The sequence below is a fragment of the Mustela putorius genome, unplaced genomic scaffold (genome assembly GCF_011764305.1).
Source record: "Mustela putorius furo isolate JIRA1106 unplaced genomic scaffold, ASM1176430v1.1 tig00000508_pilon_pilon_pilon, whole genome shotgun sequence".
NCBI classification, from domain to species: domain Eukaryota; kingdom Metazoa; phylum Chordata; class Mammalia; order Carnivora; family Mustelidae; genus Mustela; species Mustela putorius.
Window position 1 is genome coordinate 12,113,619 of NW_025421402.1, and position 20,396 is coordinate 12,134,014.

The 20,396-nt window shown below is 32.3% G+C and overlaps 1 protein-coding gene across 3 annotated transcripts in view; it reads left to right on the forward strand.

Annotated features, from left to right (window-relative positions):
- The window catches only part of BRINP3 (BMP/retinoic acid inducible neural specific 3), a 402,288-nt gene that overhangs the window by 20,804 nt on the left and 361,088 nt on the right, over window positions 1-20,396 (forward strand). For all 3 annotated transcript variants that reach the window (XM_004751486.3, XM_004751488.3, XM_004751487.3), the window contains exon 2: window positions 4,453-4,738. In XM_004751486.3, the coding sequence (XP_004751543.1) occupies window positions 4,503-4,738 (236 nt within the window). In that variant the 5' untranslated portion in view covers window positions 4,453-4,502. The remainder of the gene's footprint in view (window positions 1-4,452; window positions 4,739-20,396) is intronic.

The following is a 20,396-nucleotide window of genomic DNA, read 5'->3' on the forward strand; positions in this document are numbered from 1 at the left end:
ATTTATACTTACAAACTCCAATATTAGTGATCATGAATTTTAAGGAGCTATTTTATTTTATTTTATTTTTTAAAGATTTTTATTATTTATTTATTTGACAGAGAGAGATCACAAGTAGGCAGAGAGGCAGGCAGAGAGAGAGGAGGAAGCAGGCTCCCTGCTGAGCAGAGAGCCCGATGTGGGACTCGATCCTAGGATCCTGAGATCATGACCTGAGCCGAAGGCAGCGGCCTAACCCACTGAGCCCCCAGGCGCCCCTTAAGGAGCTATTTTATAAAGCAGTGTAGCAGTTGCTGAAAATGAGGAATATGGAAACTGTTTGCATTACCTGGAGCAAAGGAGTCAGTTTTCCTTAGACCTTTGCTCCATAAAAAACATGGGATTGAGAAGTAGAGGAGAATATGTGTTAAAATGTAAACAGCTGGTAAATGCAGCTGAAGGCTATCTGTGTTTACTGTATTAGCCTCTCAACTTTCTCGTGGGTTTCACATTTTTCAAAATTAAAGTAAAAGAAATCTCCTTGACACAATTATTTTATGAAGCTTCTTTGCATATGCAAGATTAGAAGCGGGTTTTATTTCCTGAGAAAATACTTTGAACATGTTAGCAGCAAAAATCAGTTCAAATGCAAGCCTAAAAGAAGAAATTATATAATATGCCATATTAATTGTTCAACAAATATTAATAATTAGTTTTGAACATTCAATTAGATATTAGATAACTTCTAATAGAGAGATGAACCTCTATGACATGACCCACCAATCTAAAGGATATAAAGTCTAAGTCATTAATTCATAATTTTCTTCTTCTTTCTAATTTCAGTTATACTAGAAATTTATCTGTATTATTATAGGAAATACTTTATAAGTTCTATTATTTCATGAATTTCAAATACATATGGTATGCCAGTGTTTTAGATAAAAATAACGCACTGCCACCCTGGAATAGGATTAAGAAGAACTAATGAGGAGAAATATTTATTGTGTACTAGAATATGCATTTATATATGTTATATATATTACATATTATTTTATATATTTATTTTATGCTTTAGTGCATATTACTATATATGTAACTTCTTTTGGTGTATTTTCTTTCTTCTGGTGTATTTTTGGGGTATTTGCGAATAATAAATTGTGTGAATTGATAATGTTACCACCGGATTTTATTTGGTGAGTTTTTGTTATAAGAGAAGGCTACATACTAAATATCTATTTTTTAAACAATCTGATATTTCAGTATTTATTATTTCCTCTTAATTTTGGAAAAGAAAAACTTGATAAGTATTATTTTTAACTAAATGATACTTTTTAAATATGACCTCGTGTTTTTAGTTATTCTAATGTTTTGTTATATTTTGTTATTCATAAAATACACCCTTACATGTTTTAGAATATACTGTGCACTGACATTGTATTTTCCCTTGTTGGCCTCTTAGACAGTCAGAAATAGTAAATTCAAGATAATTTTGCCATTTCCTTACACTCCACTGTCATAATAATTCACTTATTAGTTTAATAATTCTTACTTTCTTTCCTTGAACCTCACAACTTCCGTTCCTTGGTATTACCTCTAATATAGCAGTTTACTTTAGTAGTGACCTCCAAGATTCCTCAAAGGAGCCATACTTACTACTTTTGAAATTGGCAATCTATATCATAAACTCATCTCTCACACAAGAATAAATATCGCTCTTAATCCAAACAAAATAAAGGAACCAAGTCAGGCCATTCAGTAATAATTTAAAATTTACTACTCATTTACAAAAGCGCATTTACCGGCTTTTGTAAAAAAAACTAGGTGAATGAGGTGGGGTTTTTTTGTTTTGTTTTGTTTTGTTTTTTAGTGAACATTGAGTCTAAAGGCCACTTGTCCTAAGGATCTTTGGAAACATACATCCTTGTTTTAATATATTCTAACACTGCTTTTCTCTCCGTTTCGTAACTCTTAAGGGAAGTTTCCCAAAGGTGGCTTGAGTTGAAATGTTGGGAATTATATTTTGGTTATTGTTCATGTCTTTAAAAAGACCTTATAATGATTTCAAGAGATCACCAAAATTAATATAAATTTGGACAGGATTGATATTCTCATAATGCCATTGCTGATAAACTTTCTTTCAGAAAAAAAAAAATACTGAACAGAAGTGAGAGCATGTACCCAAGTTAAAAGTAGAAGAAAGAGAAATAATTAAAACCTAATACTAACATTTTTAAGTGTTCCCTCCACACATAATACAAGAAAATCTTTCCAGTTTCCTGTGTGTTAAGATTAGGAAATACAACAAGATTATGAAATATCTTTAACACATTTGGTAAGAAAAGAACAAATATGGTGGTTCTGGTCAATTACATATTGGAAAACCATAACATTTTAGATACCTTAAATGCTATCCAAGTCAATTGTGTACTACTTTGTTAATGTTGTGTGTCTTTAAAAATCATGTGCTGGAGCAAAAAGAGTTAGGTTTAATTTTATGGTATACAATTATAGGATTTCATATCAGTGTGAAATGTACTTTGAAGCATTCCTAATGTCCTTCCAACATTCTAGGCACTAATCTAGGTATTTTAGATAAGAAAAAACATGACTTTCTGTAATAATGATTAAATGTTTCTAGTTTGAATATATTTGATCAGAAGAGTAAAAATATGTGTTTAACAAAAATAAATATGTATTAGTCATAAAAGCATTATACTATACCTTAAACATAGGAATACTTCTTTGTTTATTAATACAAATGAAATAAAATTAATTTAAAATAACTGGTATAGTTCCCACACAAGAAACAATATCTAAAAGTACTTATTTTCTTCATCAGCATTAGAAATTATGTATTGAATCATTTTCAGTATCACCTTTATACAAGCAATTGATGGAGATCCAGAAAGTCCTAACTAATATTCCAAGATCTTTCTATTATATGTCATCCTTACTATGATAAATAATATTTAAGTTTCTTTTCTTGCAAGACTTCTGTTGCTATTTTCAAAAGAGCACATTGTTTAATCATCAGAGTAGAGCAACTCAATGATTGGGACAACTCATACAGCATGTGGGCATTGGTCCTTCTGATTGTATAGTGTGTATAACTAGATCTGATGACCTACATTAGTCATATTGCATCACTGTTTGAAATACTTTATAGTTGTAAAATTACTGCTGTATACCTTTCATGTATAAATAGTGTAGTGTTAAGTTATGAATTGTAGGGTTATAACTAGAAAGCAAATTAAAGTATCAATGGCCCTATCAAAACAGAGCAATATGGCAACAATTATCATTAAAATACTTTATTTAATATTGTGCATTTTGATTGCTTTCTAAAGATATTTTGCTGACTAAAAACTCTCACAATCAAAACTTTTTCATTAGTCAGAATTTATATACTGCATAGTTGTATGTGCTATAAATAATGATATTGGGAAAGATCAGTGAAGATGGAAAGGAAAATTGAATGCAAATATTTGTAGAATATTTTGTGTAGTGTAAAGACATTGCATCAGCTACTCTGTGTAAAGTTATTTATACTAAACCACACTTGGATTGCACCCCCTGGTACTTTATTTTTGAATGCTTATAAAATTAATGTATATGGGTTCATGGTTTATGTATAATCTACATTGTCATAGTTTTTGTGTGTATATGAATTTTGTAGGTACGCCTGTTTGTTTCATGAATAGAACATGGATGCACATTTAAATTTTTTAAAGTCCTAGAAATAGTTTGATTATGGTTCTGCCTTAATAATCAGGGAAGTTTGTCCTTAGTAGAATAATGGGAAAAAACCTGAGAAAGCATACAGACCTCCTCTCTCACCAATCACCCCCACACATCCATCCATCTACTTCTAGAGACAGATAGATGATAGGTAGAGAAACACACAAATATAAACACAGTAATTTATGTATGAATTTTTGCACCAATTTTATTCCTTTTATTATTGATACTATGAAGATAATTACCTATCTTTAATTCATTTTTAATGCATTTTAATTCATTTTAAAGCATTTTAGAACATTAAGTAAACATTAAAATACACTGAATATTAAAATTCATAATACAAATTTGAGGTGACACATTGATTTCATAACACGATTTATGAGATGATTAAAATATTCAATATTTATTTGGAAAGTGTCCAATGTTATAAACACTTAAACAAAAAAGAAGGATTATTCAAAACCAACTGTGACTGTAGGACACTGTCATGACAGAGTCTGGTATGACCCAGCGACTTGTTTTCCAATGAATAAAAAAGGACACAAAGTCTGAAAGACATACAGCTTTGGGGAGGGGGGAAGATGTTGTTTTAGTTTTTATTTACTTTTGCTATCATTTAATTTAAAACTAATGATATTAGATTAAACAAAAAAGGAATTTCCTACCTCAGCACCTTAACTGCTAGAAAAGACTCTTCTAGGGGCTAACTAATTGCCTGTGTATTTTGTCTAGGTGTTGAGGGAAAGCTAAGAGAATGAAGGCTCTAAATTCCCAGTGGAAGCATGATATGGCGGAGCAGAGCTGGTGCTGAATTGTTCTCTCTGATGGCTCTATGGGAGTGGATAGCCCTGAGTCTTCATTGCTGGGTTTTAGCGGTTGCTGCAGTTTCGGATCAGCATGCCACAAGCCCCTTCGACTGGCTCCTCTCTGATAAGGGACCCTTCCATCGCTCACAGGAATACACAGATTTTGTGGACAGAAGCCGGCAGGGATTTAGCACAAGATACAAGATATACAGGTATGAAGCATAAGGGAAAGCAATTATAGAGCTACCTTCCTTGAAAGTTGTGTGTAAATAAGTTTCTCTAAGGGAAAGTTTCAGATGGGAAAGGGTTATTATCAGAAGGGTCATTATTTACCATTCACAATAGTACTGTTTTCTTGTTATTTAAAAGTATTTCTTATAGATGTAACGAGCCATTAAACAAACAAACAAACAAAAAAACCAAGAAACTAGTAATGGTGACCAGTTGCACAACTGTCTCAAATTCTAGGAATGTTACACTCCCTAAATAAATTCCAATTAACATTAAGGTTGAGTTTATCATTTTAAAGAGCCAAATGTTTAAACGAATTTGAGATTCCTTTCTACCTATGCCACGCTATGTTACCTTTCTTTTTTTAGCCTAAATGGAAATGGTATCTTCCGCTAGTCACTGAGAAGTTGAGTCACCTCATTCTTTTTCCCCTTAAAGGTAAAAAGGAGAAAATGGTGATGGGTTGAAAAGAAGTAGCAGATAAATGTGACATGCTAGCAAAGGCCAAGGAAAAGGAGGGGATTAAGATATATGGCCTTTAACTTTTACTGTTCTTATATATTTGAATCTAAATAAGTTACACAAAAGGAGTCATATATTAGGTCCAACAGCCTGCCTGCTTCCCCAAGCCCAGCGAATCCATTAAATAGAGGAGTGTACAAATGGTTGCCTGACTGGATTAGATTGTATTGATCTTTGCCATAAAGAATGTTTTATGTACAGTTATCAGTTTCAGTTGTTTCTTCATGATAGAAATTTACAATTCCCAGCAACTGCTTTAGCATTTATGTAGAAGCACAACTTAGTATTGTATTTTTGTGTCTGCATCTATGTAGATACTGGTATATAAATATTTTATTTTATATTGTATGTGCACCAGAGGGCACTGTGCTTCTGGTCTGTATGTAGTCTTTTATACAGCATTGTGAGAAATTTATAAATCCTATCAGCAATGCATATTTACAGAAAAGACTGAAGGTATTGAACAATTTCATGAAATCACACTGCTCTGCGTGTGTGTGTGTGTCTGTCTGTCTGTGAGTGTGTTTAATAAGAAGTCCCTTAGTCTAGGCAGCCAGAGCATGGACACAAGTCTGTAAAAAAGATTTATCCTAATTTAAAAAAGATGACATAATACATATTAAAGATTTTCTTTCTGAAGTGCAGCAGAAAACAGTCAATATAATATGATTCTAGCTTTATTCCTTTTTACATGTGTTTGTTGGTTTAGCCAGATTTCCTTTACAAATTGCATGGAGCTACTTGAATTTAAGATTGTAAGAATGTCTAATATTTCAGCATTCGGCAAGAGGATTATTAATAGTCTGTCAAACGAACTAACCCAGAGCGTGTCTCCATGATCCATTGACATCTCTACTGGGTTGTCTGAGGTGTTGTCTGGTGTGTGATTGTTTGGCTGTTTATTGGTCGATGAACTGTGAGTTGAAAACATGGCTTGACATGTCTTTAGAAGTTCTAAGTTGAATGAAAGAGACATTATTTGGATCACCATAGTGAAAGGTAATGAAAAATAATGTCTTGGGATGTTTGCAAAATTCGTATATTCCCTTTAGACTTTATGGGACTGTACTCTTAAAGATCTACATGAGCCCTATACACCTCATCCTTCCGATGTTTTTGCCTTTGTGGTTCTAATAAACATGTGTTGGACTTATCTGTTTATAAACAATGGAATATAGCATCGCGTTAGCTCTGCCCGGGTCAGGCTATGACTTCTTATGTTACCTTCGATGGTTGCTCTACAGTGAACAATATAATATATTTATGAGGGTTCCTTTTGTGTCAGAACAGTGAGACATTTCATTTATCCAAATAGCATTTACCTAAATTTCAGAGAATTCTATCGACCTATGCATCCAATATAATGGGCATTATTCCTAGTGAAGTTAAACTTGTAGCTGAGATATTAGAGATTCTCAAATCCAAGGACTGAAATAGTATTTTGCTGTTGTTTTGACTTTTAAAAGTATTTGTCATAAAAAATAATTATTAGAGACTTTATCTTTTATAAATGTTTGCCCTGTTATGCAGAATTTGTATTTAAGACACACAGAAGGAAAATTAATACTTTTCCACATTAGATGCTAGATTAATCATTTTAAAAGATCACATAATTTCAAAAAGTGATCAGCCAAGTTCTACTAGTGTTTGTTATTACTGTCATAAGCTCCTTCATGTGGGGTGTTGTATTGATATAGTTTCTTAAAGGCATTAGTTTTAAATGTGAACCATATTAAGACTCTTAAAATAATGAGGTAAAATCTTTTTCAATTGTTTTCATTTTATCTCCTTCTCCGGCAACATATTTTTCTTTTCACCTCAAATATACAATAGCAAGATCATAATCATTGAATATTTATTACTAGGATCATAGTCAAGGCATAGAAGGGAAAAGGAAGTGCCATTATTATTTTTTTTTTACAAAGTGCATGTTTTTCAACTAACAAGGCTTATATTTGTATTTTTAAACTTATAATTATAAAGAATTTTTAGATTTTTGTTCTGAAACAACATTATGACTTAAGAAAAGATCATTTTATGAGTAGATCATTGAATTGGAAGACCAAGAATGAACTTGTTAACGCTTAAGTTGTTATTTGGTTAACACTAAAAGTTTGGTTTTTAGCCATCTTTCAGTCTTAGCTGAAGATCAATAATAGAACCTAAGCATAGGCATTTTAAGTACCCTCACTTTTAGAAAATGGGCTATGCCTGGAGAAATTTTATCCACTGAAAAGTATAGAATAGGAGTATACTTGGTCCCTTAATATGTGGGAAACATGTGATTGGTTATTATGTTCTAAAAATACCCTTAGGTATTATGGCCACCAGCAAATGCATAATTTGTTCCAGGTCTGCAGATTCTCAATTCCTTGCATAAATTATAAGAGCTCTGGACAAGGGATTCACTTTTAATAACTCAAACTTAGAGTTACCTTGAATCACAGCTGTAAGTTCTATGTCATAAGGAGGTGATTTTTATTTCCATAAAAGAAACATATATAGATCTTCAAATATGGTTATATAAAATAAAAGTTTTTTGGTTGTTTGTTTGTTTGTTTTTTTGCCAAACCTCTACTATTCTTTGTTTAAGCACATGTACAAATGAATCATAGGGAAAATGATGATGCTTTTCTTAGAATCTTCCAAGATAATATAAAGATATGTCCTATTACAACAACTTAGTTTAATTCTTTGAAATAATTTTTCAAAGCAAAATTTTAGTGAGAATAGGACACAACTGAAATAAGTGCTAAATGTTGTGCTTTATTGGTTTTCATGGTCATGCCCTCTGAAAAAAAACTATATTTAAAACATGCTATGCAAAAGACAAGATAGTCTAGAAAGATAAACAAATGTATGGACATTTCATATATGACAGGAGAATATGAAATAGTGTATGTATGGGAAAGGGTGAGATTTTGAATAAATGGTATGCAATTTGAGTATCCATATGAGGAAAGTAGAAATCAGATTCTTTCTTTGTATTGTATATACAAATCTACTTAATACGGAATAAGGGTCTACATAAGAAATGCAAAAATGTTGTTTCTAGAAGAAAACATTTATTTCTAGAAAAAAGCATGTATTTCATGATAATAAGATATGTAAGAATTTCTTAAAACATCAGGCATTAAACATCAAAAAGATAGTGGTCAATTCAGGTGTATTAACATACATATATGTTCTGTTTTAAGATATATATATGTATATATATACATATATATATGTATATATAGAATCATATTGTGTGCAAATTTTTCCTGTGCTCAGTTTATCTCACTTAACATTCTGGTTTGAGGATTCATCTGTGCTGCTACTGATGGCTATGTTCCTGTTAATGATATATATATATATACACATATATATATATATATATACGATCACAATATGATTCTAAGAAATTCACAAAACTGAATTATATTATTTAGAGATGCATATGTAAAGATAAACCTAAAGAAAAGCCAAGAAGCTACTATAACACAAATCAAGATAGTGATTAGTTCTATGAGGCAATAAAGAGGATAGGATTTTTAGGGTAAAACTCGAGGGATTCTAAGGAAAGGACGATACTGAATTTCTTAAAATAGGTGATCATTACCATGGTGTTCTTTACATTCTAAATATTTATTTTAGACAGTCATTCATATAATATTTTATATTTCACGACATAAAATATTTTTTAAGGATTTTATTTATTTATTCGACAGACAGAGATCACAAGTAGGCAGAGAGAGAAACGGGGAAGCAGGCCCCTGCCAAGCAGAGAGCCTGACGCAGGGCCCGATCCAAGGACCCCGAGACTACTAGCCGAGCCGAAGGCAGAGGCCCAACCCACTGAGCCACCCAGGCACCCACCATATAAAATATTTTTAAAGTAACTAAATACTGTGTCAGCTTTGGATTAAAAAATAGAAATTCTCAAATTAAGTTACTAAATTATTTCCTTTAATTTTTTCCACATTCAATATTTATTATGAATGTTTATTAAGCTCATAAATTTTGTTATAAGAGCAATATATACTCCATTATAGTTTAGTATCTATACATACATTCATGTGGAAAAATAAAATTTTTATTTGTTTACAAAGACCTTCCATTATTTTTATATGTGATTTTTGTTATAACATTTCATTGATGGCATTATTATTATTTTAAAAATATTTTATTTCTTTATTTGAGAGAGGGAGAGAGTACGCGGGGAGCAGGGATGAGAGGCAGAGAGAGGGAGAAGTGGATTCCCCGCTAAGCAGGGATCCTGACTTCGGGCTCAATTCCAGGTCCTGACTTGGAGCTTGATCCTAGGTCCTAACTGAGAGCTCCATCCCAGCACCCTGAGATCATGACTTGAGCTGAAGGGATATGCTTAACTGACTGAGCCACCCAGGTGCCTCTCATTGATTATCATTATATCGATTTCAAAAAACTTAATCTCACAAAACAAACTGAGGGTTGCTGGGGGGAGGGGGTTTGGGAGAAGGGGGTGGGATTATGGACATTGGGGAGGGTATGTGTTTTGGTGAGTGCTGTGAAGTGTGTAAACCTGGTGATTCACAGACCTGTACCCCTGGGGATAAAAATATATGTTTATAAAAAATAAAAAATTATATTGAAAGAAAAAAAAAACAACAAAAACTAACATTCAGAGATTTTTTTTAAATTTAATTTTATTTTTTTTTTTGGTGTTCCAAGACTCATTATTTATGCACCACGCCCAGCACTCCATGCAATACGTGCCCTCCTTAATGCATTCAGAGATTTTAAACAATATGTCTACAAACAACAAACAGTAAACAATTTTATATTTCTAATTCAAATTCAATGACCATTTTACTATAATATAAAAAAACAAGCCAGAAATGAAATAAGAGTCCCCATAGATGATTAACTAACTTGTTGATAGTCAAAAACCAAATTCTTCTACCACTCTGATTTCTATGGTTCCATATGTTAGTCAGCTTTGCTCAGTAAATATATCCTTCTATCTAATATGCATTCTTTGTTGCCAGAGACTTATAAACTTGTGTACAACTATTGCATTTAAGGTTCCCAGTGTATCTGACCTCCCCTTCTCAACAACCTTGTGTATTATTTCTCTCACTGACTCTGGGCTTGGCCATCCACGTTGCTTCAGTCAGTGTGACGTCAGCGGAAGCCACTCGGTGAAGAAGTTTCCTCTAGACCAATAGAGGAGCTGAGGCTGCATGGGGCAGAAAAGAACCAGACCAGCTGATGTTCTCTGGGCCTGATAGGTGTCAGACAGAAACAATCACTGGACAAGTAATGAGGCCATTTAAAAATATTCAGCCCAAGCCGAACTAGTAGAAAACTGAAAATACACGAGTGACCTTAGGTATAAGAGTAGAACCATCCTGCTGGGCTCAGCCGATATTGCTCATTCATTCACAGAATCATCAAAACAAACAAACAAAACAAAAGAAAAACAACTTATTTCAAGCCTCTAAGTTTGGGGAAGGTTTCCGTGTACCACATGTAATGGATGAAACTATTCTTCATCAGGAATATATATTGGACAGGTATTTATTAAAAATATTATAAATCATATAGAATGGTAAAGATAGCATTTATTATAAAGACCTTCTTTATTTGAGGATGAATACATTTAAAAAAAAAAAGAAAAAAAAAAAACTAAGAGGATTCTGGCTGAAAATGTCTTCCAAATAACAATTTCAAACAAGAGCAGTCACTTTAAATTTCCTCCTAAACGACTATGAATCCATGGAAGGAGGAGGTTGAAAATTCATCATAACACAAGATTATAGTTGACACACTATTTTCTGCCAAACTATGAGAGGCATTTCCATAGTTATAAGAATCATTGAGTAGCAATCATATTTAAATACATAAGATAGATGAAGCCAAATAGTCTTGACAAAAGTGATAGCTACCTGAAATACGTTGGGGACGACATACTCAGCAACCTACTCAGAAGCCCAGAGTTGGGACCTAGTAGAAACTGGGCATCCATCTCTCCACTGCAAAATCCTGCTTTGTGATGTAATCACAGTATTAAATAATTAATTTCTCTTTCTTTTTTCCCAAATTTTTATTTAAATTTCAGTTAGTTAACATGTAGTGTAATGTTAGTTTCAGATGTAGAACTTAGTTGATTGAATACTTGAAGATTTCTCTTTTTCTTAAGGTGTTTGGAAATGGTGGTTATCCAAAATAATATCGTAGATAGAGAGTTGCCAGTTAAGTATGACCCATATAATATGTGGGACATACTTATACTTAAAAAAAATATTCATTATTTAAATTGCAGTTTAACTGATTGTAATATATTTTATCCTCTCGCTCTGGTAACTCTATGAGGAAAAAGGTGATTACTGACATTGATGGTTATGTATCAATGACAAGGGCTCTCAGAAGTAAATTAGAAATAAATAGTGAGCCCTGAATGAAGTCAGTAGAGTTTCTCATGGACTTTTTTGTTCATTCTGTCAGAAAAAATAATGTCAGATTAACTCCTGCATTAGATGAAGATAGCTACACACTGATAGTTAAGCCCAAAATTCTACACACCAGTGCACTCTTCAGCAAACAAAAAGCAAGTGGGAAAAGTGACTCACATACCATCTCTTAGCAAACTCTACATGTTAATAGAGCTCTCCATTTTATATTACATAAATAAAATAAGACAGTAATAGCACCTTTGGATTTGTAGTGTACAACAGAGTGCATGTAACATTGTAGGGAGACCATGCTCACAGGAGGATAAAGGAACAAATAAAAAGCCTGGCAGACAAAAGAAATTTAAAAATTTCCATAAAAAGTCAGTAGAAGAGATGACCTCTTTATGATTCCCCCCTCAATATGCACATATACAAGTATTATACACATATACAATTTGTCTTCTCCATAGGTTGTAAGAAGCTGTGAAATCTACAAACAGAGGAGATGGTAAGGAGAAAATAATCTAAAAATAAAAGGGCATTGGGTAAGATGGCATAATAATGTAGGTAAATAAAAAGTAGCAATAAAAATAAAATTCACATTAAAGATCATTACACACAGTGAGTGTAAAAATTGCAAGGATGGTTGTGAAATTGCATGTAAATGTTAAAATGTAAATCTTGGCGGATACAATATTTAACATGAAAGATCATGATTAAATCATATGGGTCTATAAGCTCAATTGATAAAAATAAATACATAGAAGAAAAGCCATGTTAAAGACAGTAAAAATCTTACAAAAATATAAGTGAGGAATCAAAATTTATATTTACTTAAATTATAAAGTAGAACTGGTAAGAATAAGTTTAAATGTTATTGCAAACCTTAAGGGTAAGACAAGTGGATACAAAATCATCATATATATCTTAAAATTTACTGCTACATATAAAAACAAACAAAAAGTAAAAAGAAAAAAGAAAATGATAAATATAACTTAAGACAAGGGGACTTCAGAAAACCAAACATATGGTTAATGTAATGCATGTATTATGTCAAGGTCTAAACATAATTACTGTATTTGGATTAAAACATATATTTGAATATGCTATTAACAGTTACCTAAAACAAAATTACCCCAACATAAAAGCCGAAAAGATGACCAATTAATTCTCTTACAATCCATAAAATACTATCTAGTGAATGGTATATTATACTAGACCTTTTAAAGGAAGTTAAAAAAAATAACTGTCACATGAGATTTTAGTCTTCCATTCTTATTCTTCGTGGATGAAACTGATCACACACACACAGACATACACACAACACAAGCAGTGTAGGATTGGGAAAGAGCAGATAACTTGAGTATGGAATCTAGTACAATTGTATCATATATAGAGTTGTACATGTTGAACATGTGATGCTAAATGTGATCTACTTCTTAAACACATATATGGAATATTTATGAGATTTTATTTATTTTGGTGCAAGCAAAAATTTTCAAAATAATACATCCCTACATTTTAGAATTTTGAAATCTAAGCACATTGCCTTAAAACTAATTATTTGAATATAAATTTAGAGAAATTAATTTAACTATTTGCTCTTAAAAATGAAAATTCAGATTTAATAACATTTAATATGGTTTTATTTTAAAATATATTTAATACTATGAAAAATTGTTTATATTTTTTCAAATATAAAGTTAAATAAAACAGACAAAAACTCCAAAACTCAAAAATAGAAAGTAGAGCTCAAATGATTTCTATATGATTTTACTTTTTAAAAATATAAATATGTGGAGTATAAACATTAGATGTAAATGTATCTGTTTGCTTTATCTCTGGTTAAATTTTTTTTTAATTTTTAATTTTTTATAAACATATAATATATTTTTATCCCCAGGGGCACAGGTCTGTGAATCATCAGAATTACACACTTCACAGCACTCACCATAGCACATACCCTCCCCAATGTCCATAACCCCACTCCCTTCTCCCAACCCCCCTCCTCCCAGCAAGTCTCAGTTTGTTTTGTGAGATTAAGAGTCACTTATGGTTTGTCTCCCTCCCAATCCCATCTGGTTTCATTTATTCTTCTCCTACCTCCCCTTAGCCCCCCATGTTGCATCACCACTTCCTCATATCAGGGAGCTCATATGATAGTTGTCTTTCTCCACTTGACTTATTTCGCTAAGCATGATATGCTCTAGTTCCATCCACATTGTACCAAATGGCAAGATTTCATTTCTTTTGATGGCTGCATAGTATTCCATTGTGTATATATACCACATCTTCTTTATCCATTCATCTGTTGATGGACATCTAGGTTGTTTCCAAAGTTTGGCTATTGTGGACATTGCTGCTATAAACATTTGGGTGCATGTGCCCCTTCGGATCACTGTGTTTGTATCTTTAGGGTAAATACCCAGTAGTGTAACTGTTGAATCATAGGGTAGTTCTATTTTCAACATTTTGAGGAACCTCTATGATGTTTTCCAGAGAGGTTGCACCAGCTTCCATTCCCACCAACAGTGTAGGAGGGTTCCCCTTTCTCCACATCCTCGCCAGCATCTGTCATTTCCTGACTTGTTAATTTTAGCCATTCTGACTGGTGTGAGGTGGTATCTCATTGTGGTTTTGATCTGTATTTCCCTGATGCCGAGGGATATGGAACACTTTTTCATGTGTCTTTTGGCCATCTGGATGTCTTCTTTGCAGAAATGTCTGTTCATGTCCTCTGCCCATTTCTTGATTGGATTATTTGTTCTTTGGGTGTTGACTTTGCTAAGTTCTTTATAAATTTTGGACACTAGTCCTTTATCTGATATGTCGTTTGCAAATATCTTCTCCCATTCTGTCAGTTGTCTTTTGGTTTTGTTAACTGTTTCCTTTGCTGTGCAAAAGCTTTTGATCTTGATGAAATCCCAATAGTTCATTTTTGCCCTTGCTTCCCTTGCCTTTGGCGATGTTCCTAGGAAGATGTTGCTGCAGCTGAGGTCGAAAAGGTTGTTTTCTGTGTTCTCCTCAAGGATTTTGATGGGTTCCTTTCTCACATTGAGGTCCTTCATCCATTTAGATTCTATTTTTGTGTGTGGTGTAAGGAAATGGACCAATTTCATTTTTCTGCATGTGGCTGTCCAATTTTCCCAGCACCATTTATTGAAAAGGCTGTCTTTTTTCCATTGGACATTCTTTCCTGCTTTGTCAAAGATTAGTTGACCATAGAGTTGAGGGTCTATTTCTGGGCTTTCTATTCTGTTCCATTGATCTATGTGTCTGTTTTTGTGCCAGTATCATGCTGTCTTAGTGATGACAACTTTGTAATAGGGCTTGAAGTCCGGAATTGTGATGCCACCAATGTTGGCTTTCTTTTTCAATATCCCTTTGGCTATTTGAGGTCTTTTCTGGTTCCATATAAATTTTAGCATTATTTGTTCCATTTCTTTGAAAAAAATGGATGGTACTTTGATAGGAATTGCATTAAATGTGTAGATTGCTTTAGGTAGCATAGACATTTTCACGATGTTTATTCTTCCAATCCAGGAGCATGGAACATTTTTCCATTTCTTTGTGTCTTCCTCAATTTCTTTCATGAGTACTTTATAGTTTTCTGAGTATAGATTCTGTGCCTCTTTGGTTAGGTTTATTCCTAGGTATCTTGTGGTTTTGGGTGCAATTGTAAATGGGATGGACTCCTTAATTTCTCTCTCTTCTGTCTTGTTGTTGGTGTAGAGAAAAGCAACTGATTTTTGTGCATTGATTTTATATCCTGACACTTTACTGAATTCCTGTATAAGTTCTAGCAGTTTTGGAGTGGAGTCTTTTGGGTTTTCCACATATAGTATCATATCATCTGCAAAGAGTGATAGTGTGACTTCTTTGCTGATTTGGATGCCTTTAATTTCCTTTTGTTGTCTGATTGCTTAGGCTAGGACTTCTAGTACTATGTTGAATAGCAGTGGTGATAATGGACATCCCTGCCGTGTTCCTGACCTTAGTGGAAAAGCTTTCAGTTTTTCTGCATTGAGAATGATATTTGCAGTGGGTTTTTCATAGATGGCTTTGATGATATTGAGGTATGTGCCTTCTATCCCTACACTTTGAAGAGTTTTGATCAGGAAGGGATGCTGTACTTTGTCAAATGCTTTTTCAGCATCTATTAAGAATATCATATGGTTCTTGTTCTTTCTTTTATTGATGTGTTGTATCACATTGATTGATTTGTGGATGTTGAACCAAACTTGCAGCCCTGGAATAAACCCCACTTGGTCGTGGTGAATAATCCTTTTAATGTACTGTTGAATCCTATTGGCTAGTATTTTGGTAAGAATTTTCACATCTGTGTTCATCAAGGATATTGGTCTATAGCTCTCTTTTTGATGGGATCCTTCTCTGGTTTTGGGATCAAGATGATGCAGGCCTCATAAAATGAGTTTGGAAGTTTTCCTTCCATTCTATTTTTTGGAACAGTTTCAGGAGAATAGGAATTAGTTCTTCTTTAAATGTTTGGTAGAATTCCCCCGGGAAGCCGTCTGGCCCTGGGCTTTTGTTTGTTTGGAGTTTTTTGATGACTGTTTCAATGTCCTTACTGGTTATGGGCCTGTTCAGGCTTTCTATTTCTTCCTGGTTCAGTTGTGGTAGTTATATGTCTCTAGGAATGCATCCATTTCTTCCAGATTGTCAAATTTGTTGGCGTAGAGTTGCTCATACTATGTTCTTATAATTGTTTGTATTTCTTTGGTGTTAGTTGTGATCTCTCCTCTTTCATTCATGATTTTATTTATTTGGGTCCTCTCTCTTTTCTTTTTGATAAGTCTGGAAAGGGGTTTATCAATCTTATTAATTCTTTCAAAGAACCATCTCCTAGTTTCGTTGATTTGCTCTATTGTTTTTTTGTTTTCTATTTCATTGATTTCTGCTCTGTTCTTTATGATTTCTCTTATGCTGGGCTTAGGGTTTCTTTCTTGTTCTTTCTCCAGCTTCCTTTACAAAAGTTGCTTGTAAATACTCTTTAAAAAGTAAAATCCAAAAGTCTTTTATATTACTCTGTATTTATACAAAGTTAAACATCAATTTTGTAGTATTCCCCTACATACCACTCAAATTCTTTTCTATTTCTTATATGTTCTATTAAAGAGGCTGTAATGGAAGGAAGCTATTTTTCCTAGTTGGTTGACTTTCTACAAATCATTCCATTAGTCTGTTAGTACCCTTTACCATGCAATGATAAATTAGGGAGAATATTCTAGATAATACTAATAACCTAAATTTATTTGATATTTGATATTTATTCAACAACTCTATTTAACTACATCTCTAATTTTGAGATTAAACCATAATAAATTGAAAATTTTATTATTTAATTCTATTCACAATTGAATATACAATGAATTCGTATTTTATGTATCTTTTAGCTGTCATTGGGAAAATTTCAGTAAGAAATAAAATCAAAATATTAATTCAGGTTTTTGGAGTTATAATTGACTTTCAGAAAAGCCAATTCTTAAAGGAGATTGTATATAATCTTATAACTATAAATAAAAGGCATTCTTTGTTATAATTTCTATAATTTGTAAGTAATAATTTTTAGTCTAATAATACATTCATGTTCATTGCTATTAAAATAAAAAAATGAACAGGACTGCCAGTTCATACAATTATATACAGAAGAGGAAATAACAATGATGATTCTTGGCATTCAAACAAAGAATTTATTTGATTATTTTGCCCTCTCTAGTTCCACCTTACCAAATCCTTCAGTGTCATTATCTCTGTGGTCTTCTTCCAAATAAAATTGTCCAAATTATCAGTATTGTTTTCTTTTGATATCACTGTTCTGGGGCTTTTGAATTGTTAATTTTTTTTTTTTAAATCAAGCACTAGTCTAAAAATACAAGGTTTAAAAATTGGAGAGGGAAAAACGAGTAATAATCCTTTTTCTAGGCTTTTTTTCTCTATTTAAATGGACTGTTATTTTAAAAAGCCATTTACTTTATATTTTCCATTGTAAGTAAGGAAAGGTCCTAAATAACATTTATTATGCCTTTTTCTGCCTTAATATAAAACAAAGCAATTGCCATTTAATTGCAATATTAAAAAAATCTAACTTTTAAATATTAGCGAAAAGATATAATACTAAGATATTATCTCTTTTACTTTAATAAGCATGTAATGTGAACCATGGCAAAAGATTAGACCCTTACCTTCAAATTGTACTTTCCAAAGTTAAAGCTAAAATTTGTACTGAGTACTTGTACTTTGTAATAGATTTTAATTAATATCTATATTTAGACCATTCTTTAATGGAAGTAGCGTTTTTTAATCTTTTTGAGATTATTTTTTCTAGAAACGGCTTATTTTCCCCTTTATTTTCAGTTAGAATCACAATGAAATAATCTGCCTTAGGATGTAAGAATCATCCAGTAAATTTCCTTCAGCTTAGAGAAGAGTCTTACCATCAATTAATTAGTAATATTTAACCCTGAAATTTGCTTCTCAGACTAAAGTGGCATATGATAATATGTAGATGTCCAACAAATTTAGTTGAAAAGAATTACACAAAGGCTGTTCATATATATACTTTTTATTGATGTATAACTGACATACAATACTATATTGGTTTCATGGGTGCAAAATAGTGATTACTATAATTCTACATTATGAGACGCTCATTATAGTTAATGTAATTACCAACTGTCACCATAGAGTTATTATGATATTATTAATTATATACCCTTGTGTACTTTTAATCCCCATGATTTATTCCCATACCCCCTTCCCTCTGGCAAACACTGGTTTGTTCTATTTATGTGTCTATTTATTTTTGTTTCCTTTCTTGTTTGTCTTGATTTTTAGATTCCACATGTACGTGAAATTTTATGGATATTTGTTTTTTTCTGTCAGACTTATTTTACTTAACATAATGCCCTCTAGGTCCATTCATCTTGTCACAAATGGGAAGATTTCAATTTTATGACTGGGTAGTATTGCATTGTAAGTGTATGTCACATCTTCATCCATTCTTATATGGATGGACACTTAAGTTACTTCAATATCTTGACTATTGTAAATAATCCTGCAATAAACATAGGGGTGCATATGTCTTTTTGAAAGTATTTTTATTTTCCTTATGTAAATACCCACAAGTGATATTACAGGTTATAAGTAGTTTTATTTTTAATTTTTTGAGGAACCTCCATACTGTTTTTCAGCGTCTGCATCAGTTTACATTCCTACCAAGTGTGTGTGAGGATTTCCATTTTTTCCATATCCTTGTTAAAACTTACTATGTTTTTTTTTGTTGTTGTTTTATTTTTTTATTTTTTTTTGTTTTTTTGTGGGTTTTTTTTTTTTTTTTTGACACTAGCCATGTTGACTGGAATCTGATGATGGCTCATTGTGGTGTTGCTCTACATTTCCTCAATGATCTGTGATGCTGAGCATCTTTTCATGTGTCTCATCTATATGTCCTCTTCAGAAAAATGCTTTCAGGTCCTCTACCCATATGTTCTTAATATTGCTTTCATCTATTTCTCTAAATCTTCTGGTAAACAAAGGCAGTTTAAAAAGCACTCTATTATGTCAAAATAGGAAAATATTAATAAGCCATTTTAGTTTAAGTATAAAAGCTAATAACCTTGAGTATAGTCAAAAGAGAAATTTTTATGCTTTTCAGTATTATTAAAAAGTTACTAAAGGTTCTCTGAGTGTTTTATTTGTGGTCAAGAAACAGAAGCTTCCACGATATTAGAAAGTACAGTTGATCCTTGAATGACATAGGTTTGAAATGTGCAGGTCCACATATATGTGACATATATATGACAGATTTTTTTTTCAGTGAAGTACTATAAGTGTATTATCTCTTATGATTTCTTTAATGACACTTTCTTTTCTCTAGCTTACTTTATCATAAGAATGCAGTATATAATACATATACAAAGTATTTGTTAGTCACCTATTTATGTCAGATATAAGGCTTTCAGCCATGGGTAGGCTATTAGAAGCTAAGTTTTGGAGAAGCCAAAAGTAATACAGAGATTTTCAACTGTGTATGGGGTCAATGCCCTGAACTCTCCCATTATTCAAGAGTCATATATATATATATATATATATATAGAGAGAGAGAGAGAGAGAGAGAGAGACATGATTACTTTTTGTGTCAGTCTTCCCTTTTTAAAAGTAATTTCCTCCCCTTTCCATATATGTACAGACTACTCATTCTCTTCATTTTCAATTCAATTGAAAAGAGGCAAAGAGAATGGCCTTACCACACATTTGCATGTCCTTTTCCTAGTAAACATTTCTCAGGCTGCTCACTTAAATGGATATTAGCAGCTTACTAATTAAACTGTCTTTCCTGTCAGCCTGAAATTAGCAAAGGCTCTGCATTGCTGCAGCCTTGTGTGCTCTCTTTACCTAAAGACATGCACTACTATCATCCCAAAACATAATAGAAAATCAGATTTAAATAAATATATCTGATTAAAATGTATAAAGTATTTCCTCACAATATATAATCTTTAAAAGATTAACTACTATATGAAGAGTGATTTTTCAGTTACCACTAAATTCATCACACATAAAAATACTTTTCCTGGTTTATTATAAAAAACAGATAATTTATTTTTTGGAATTATCTTTTCAGAAGTAAGATTTTTTTAATATAAAATTAAAGATTCTAATGAATAAAAATGTCCTTAAA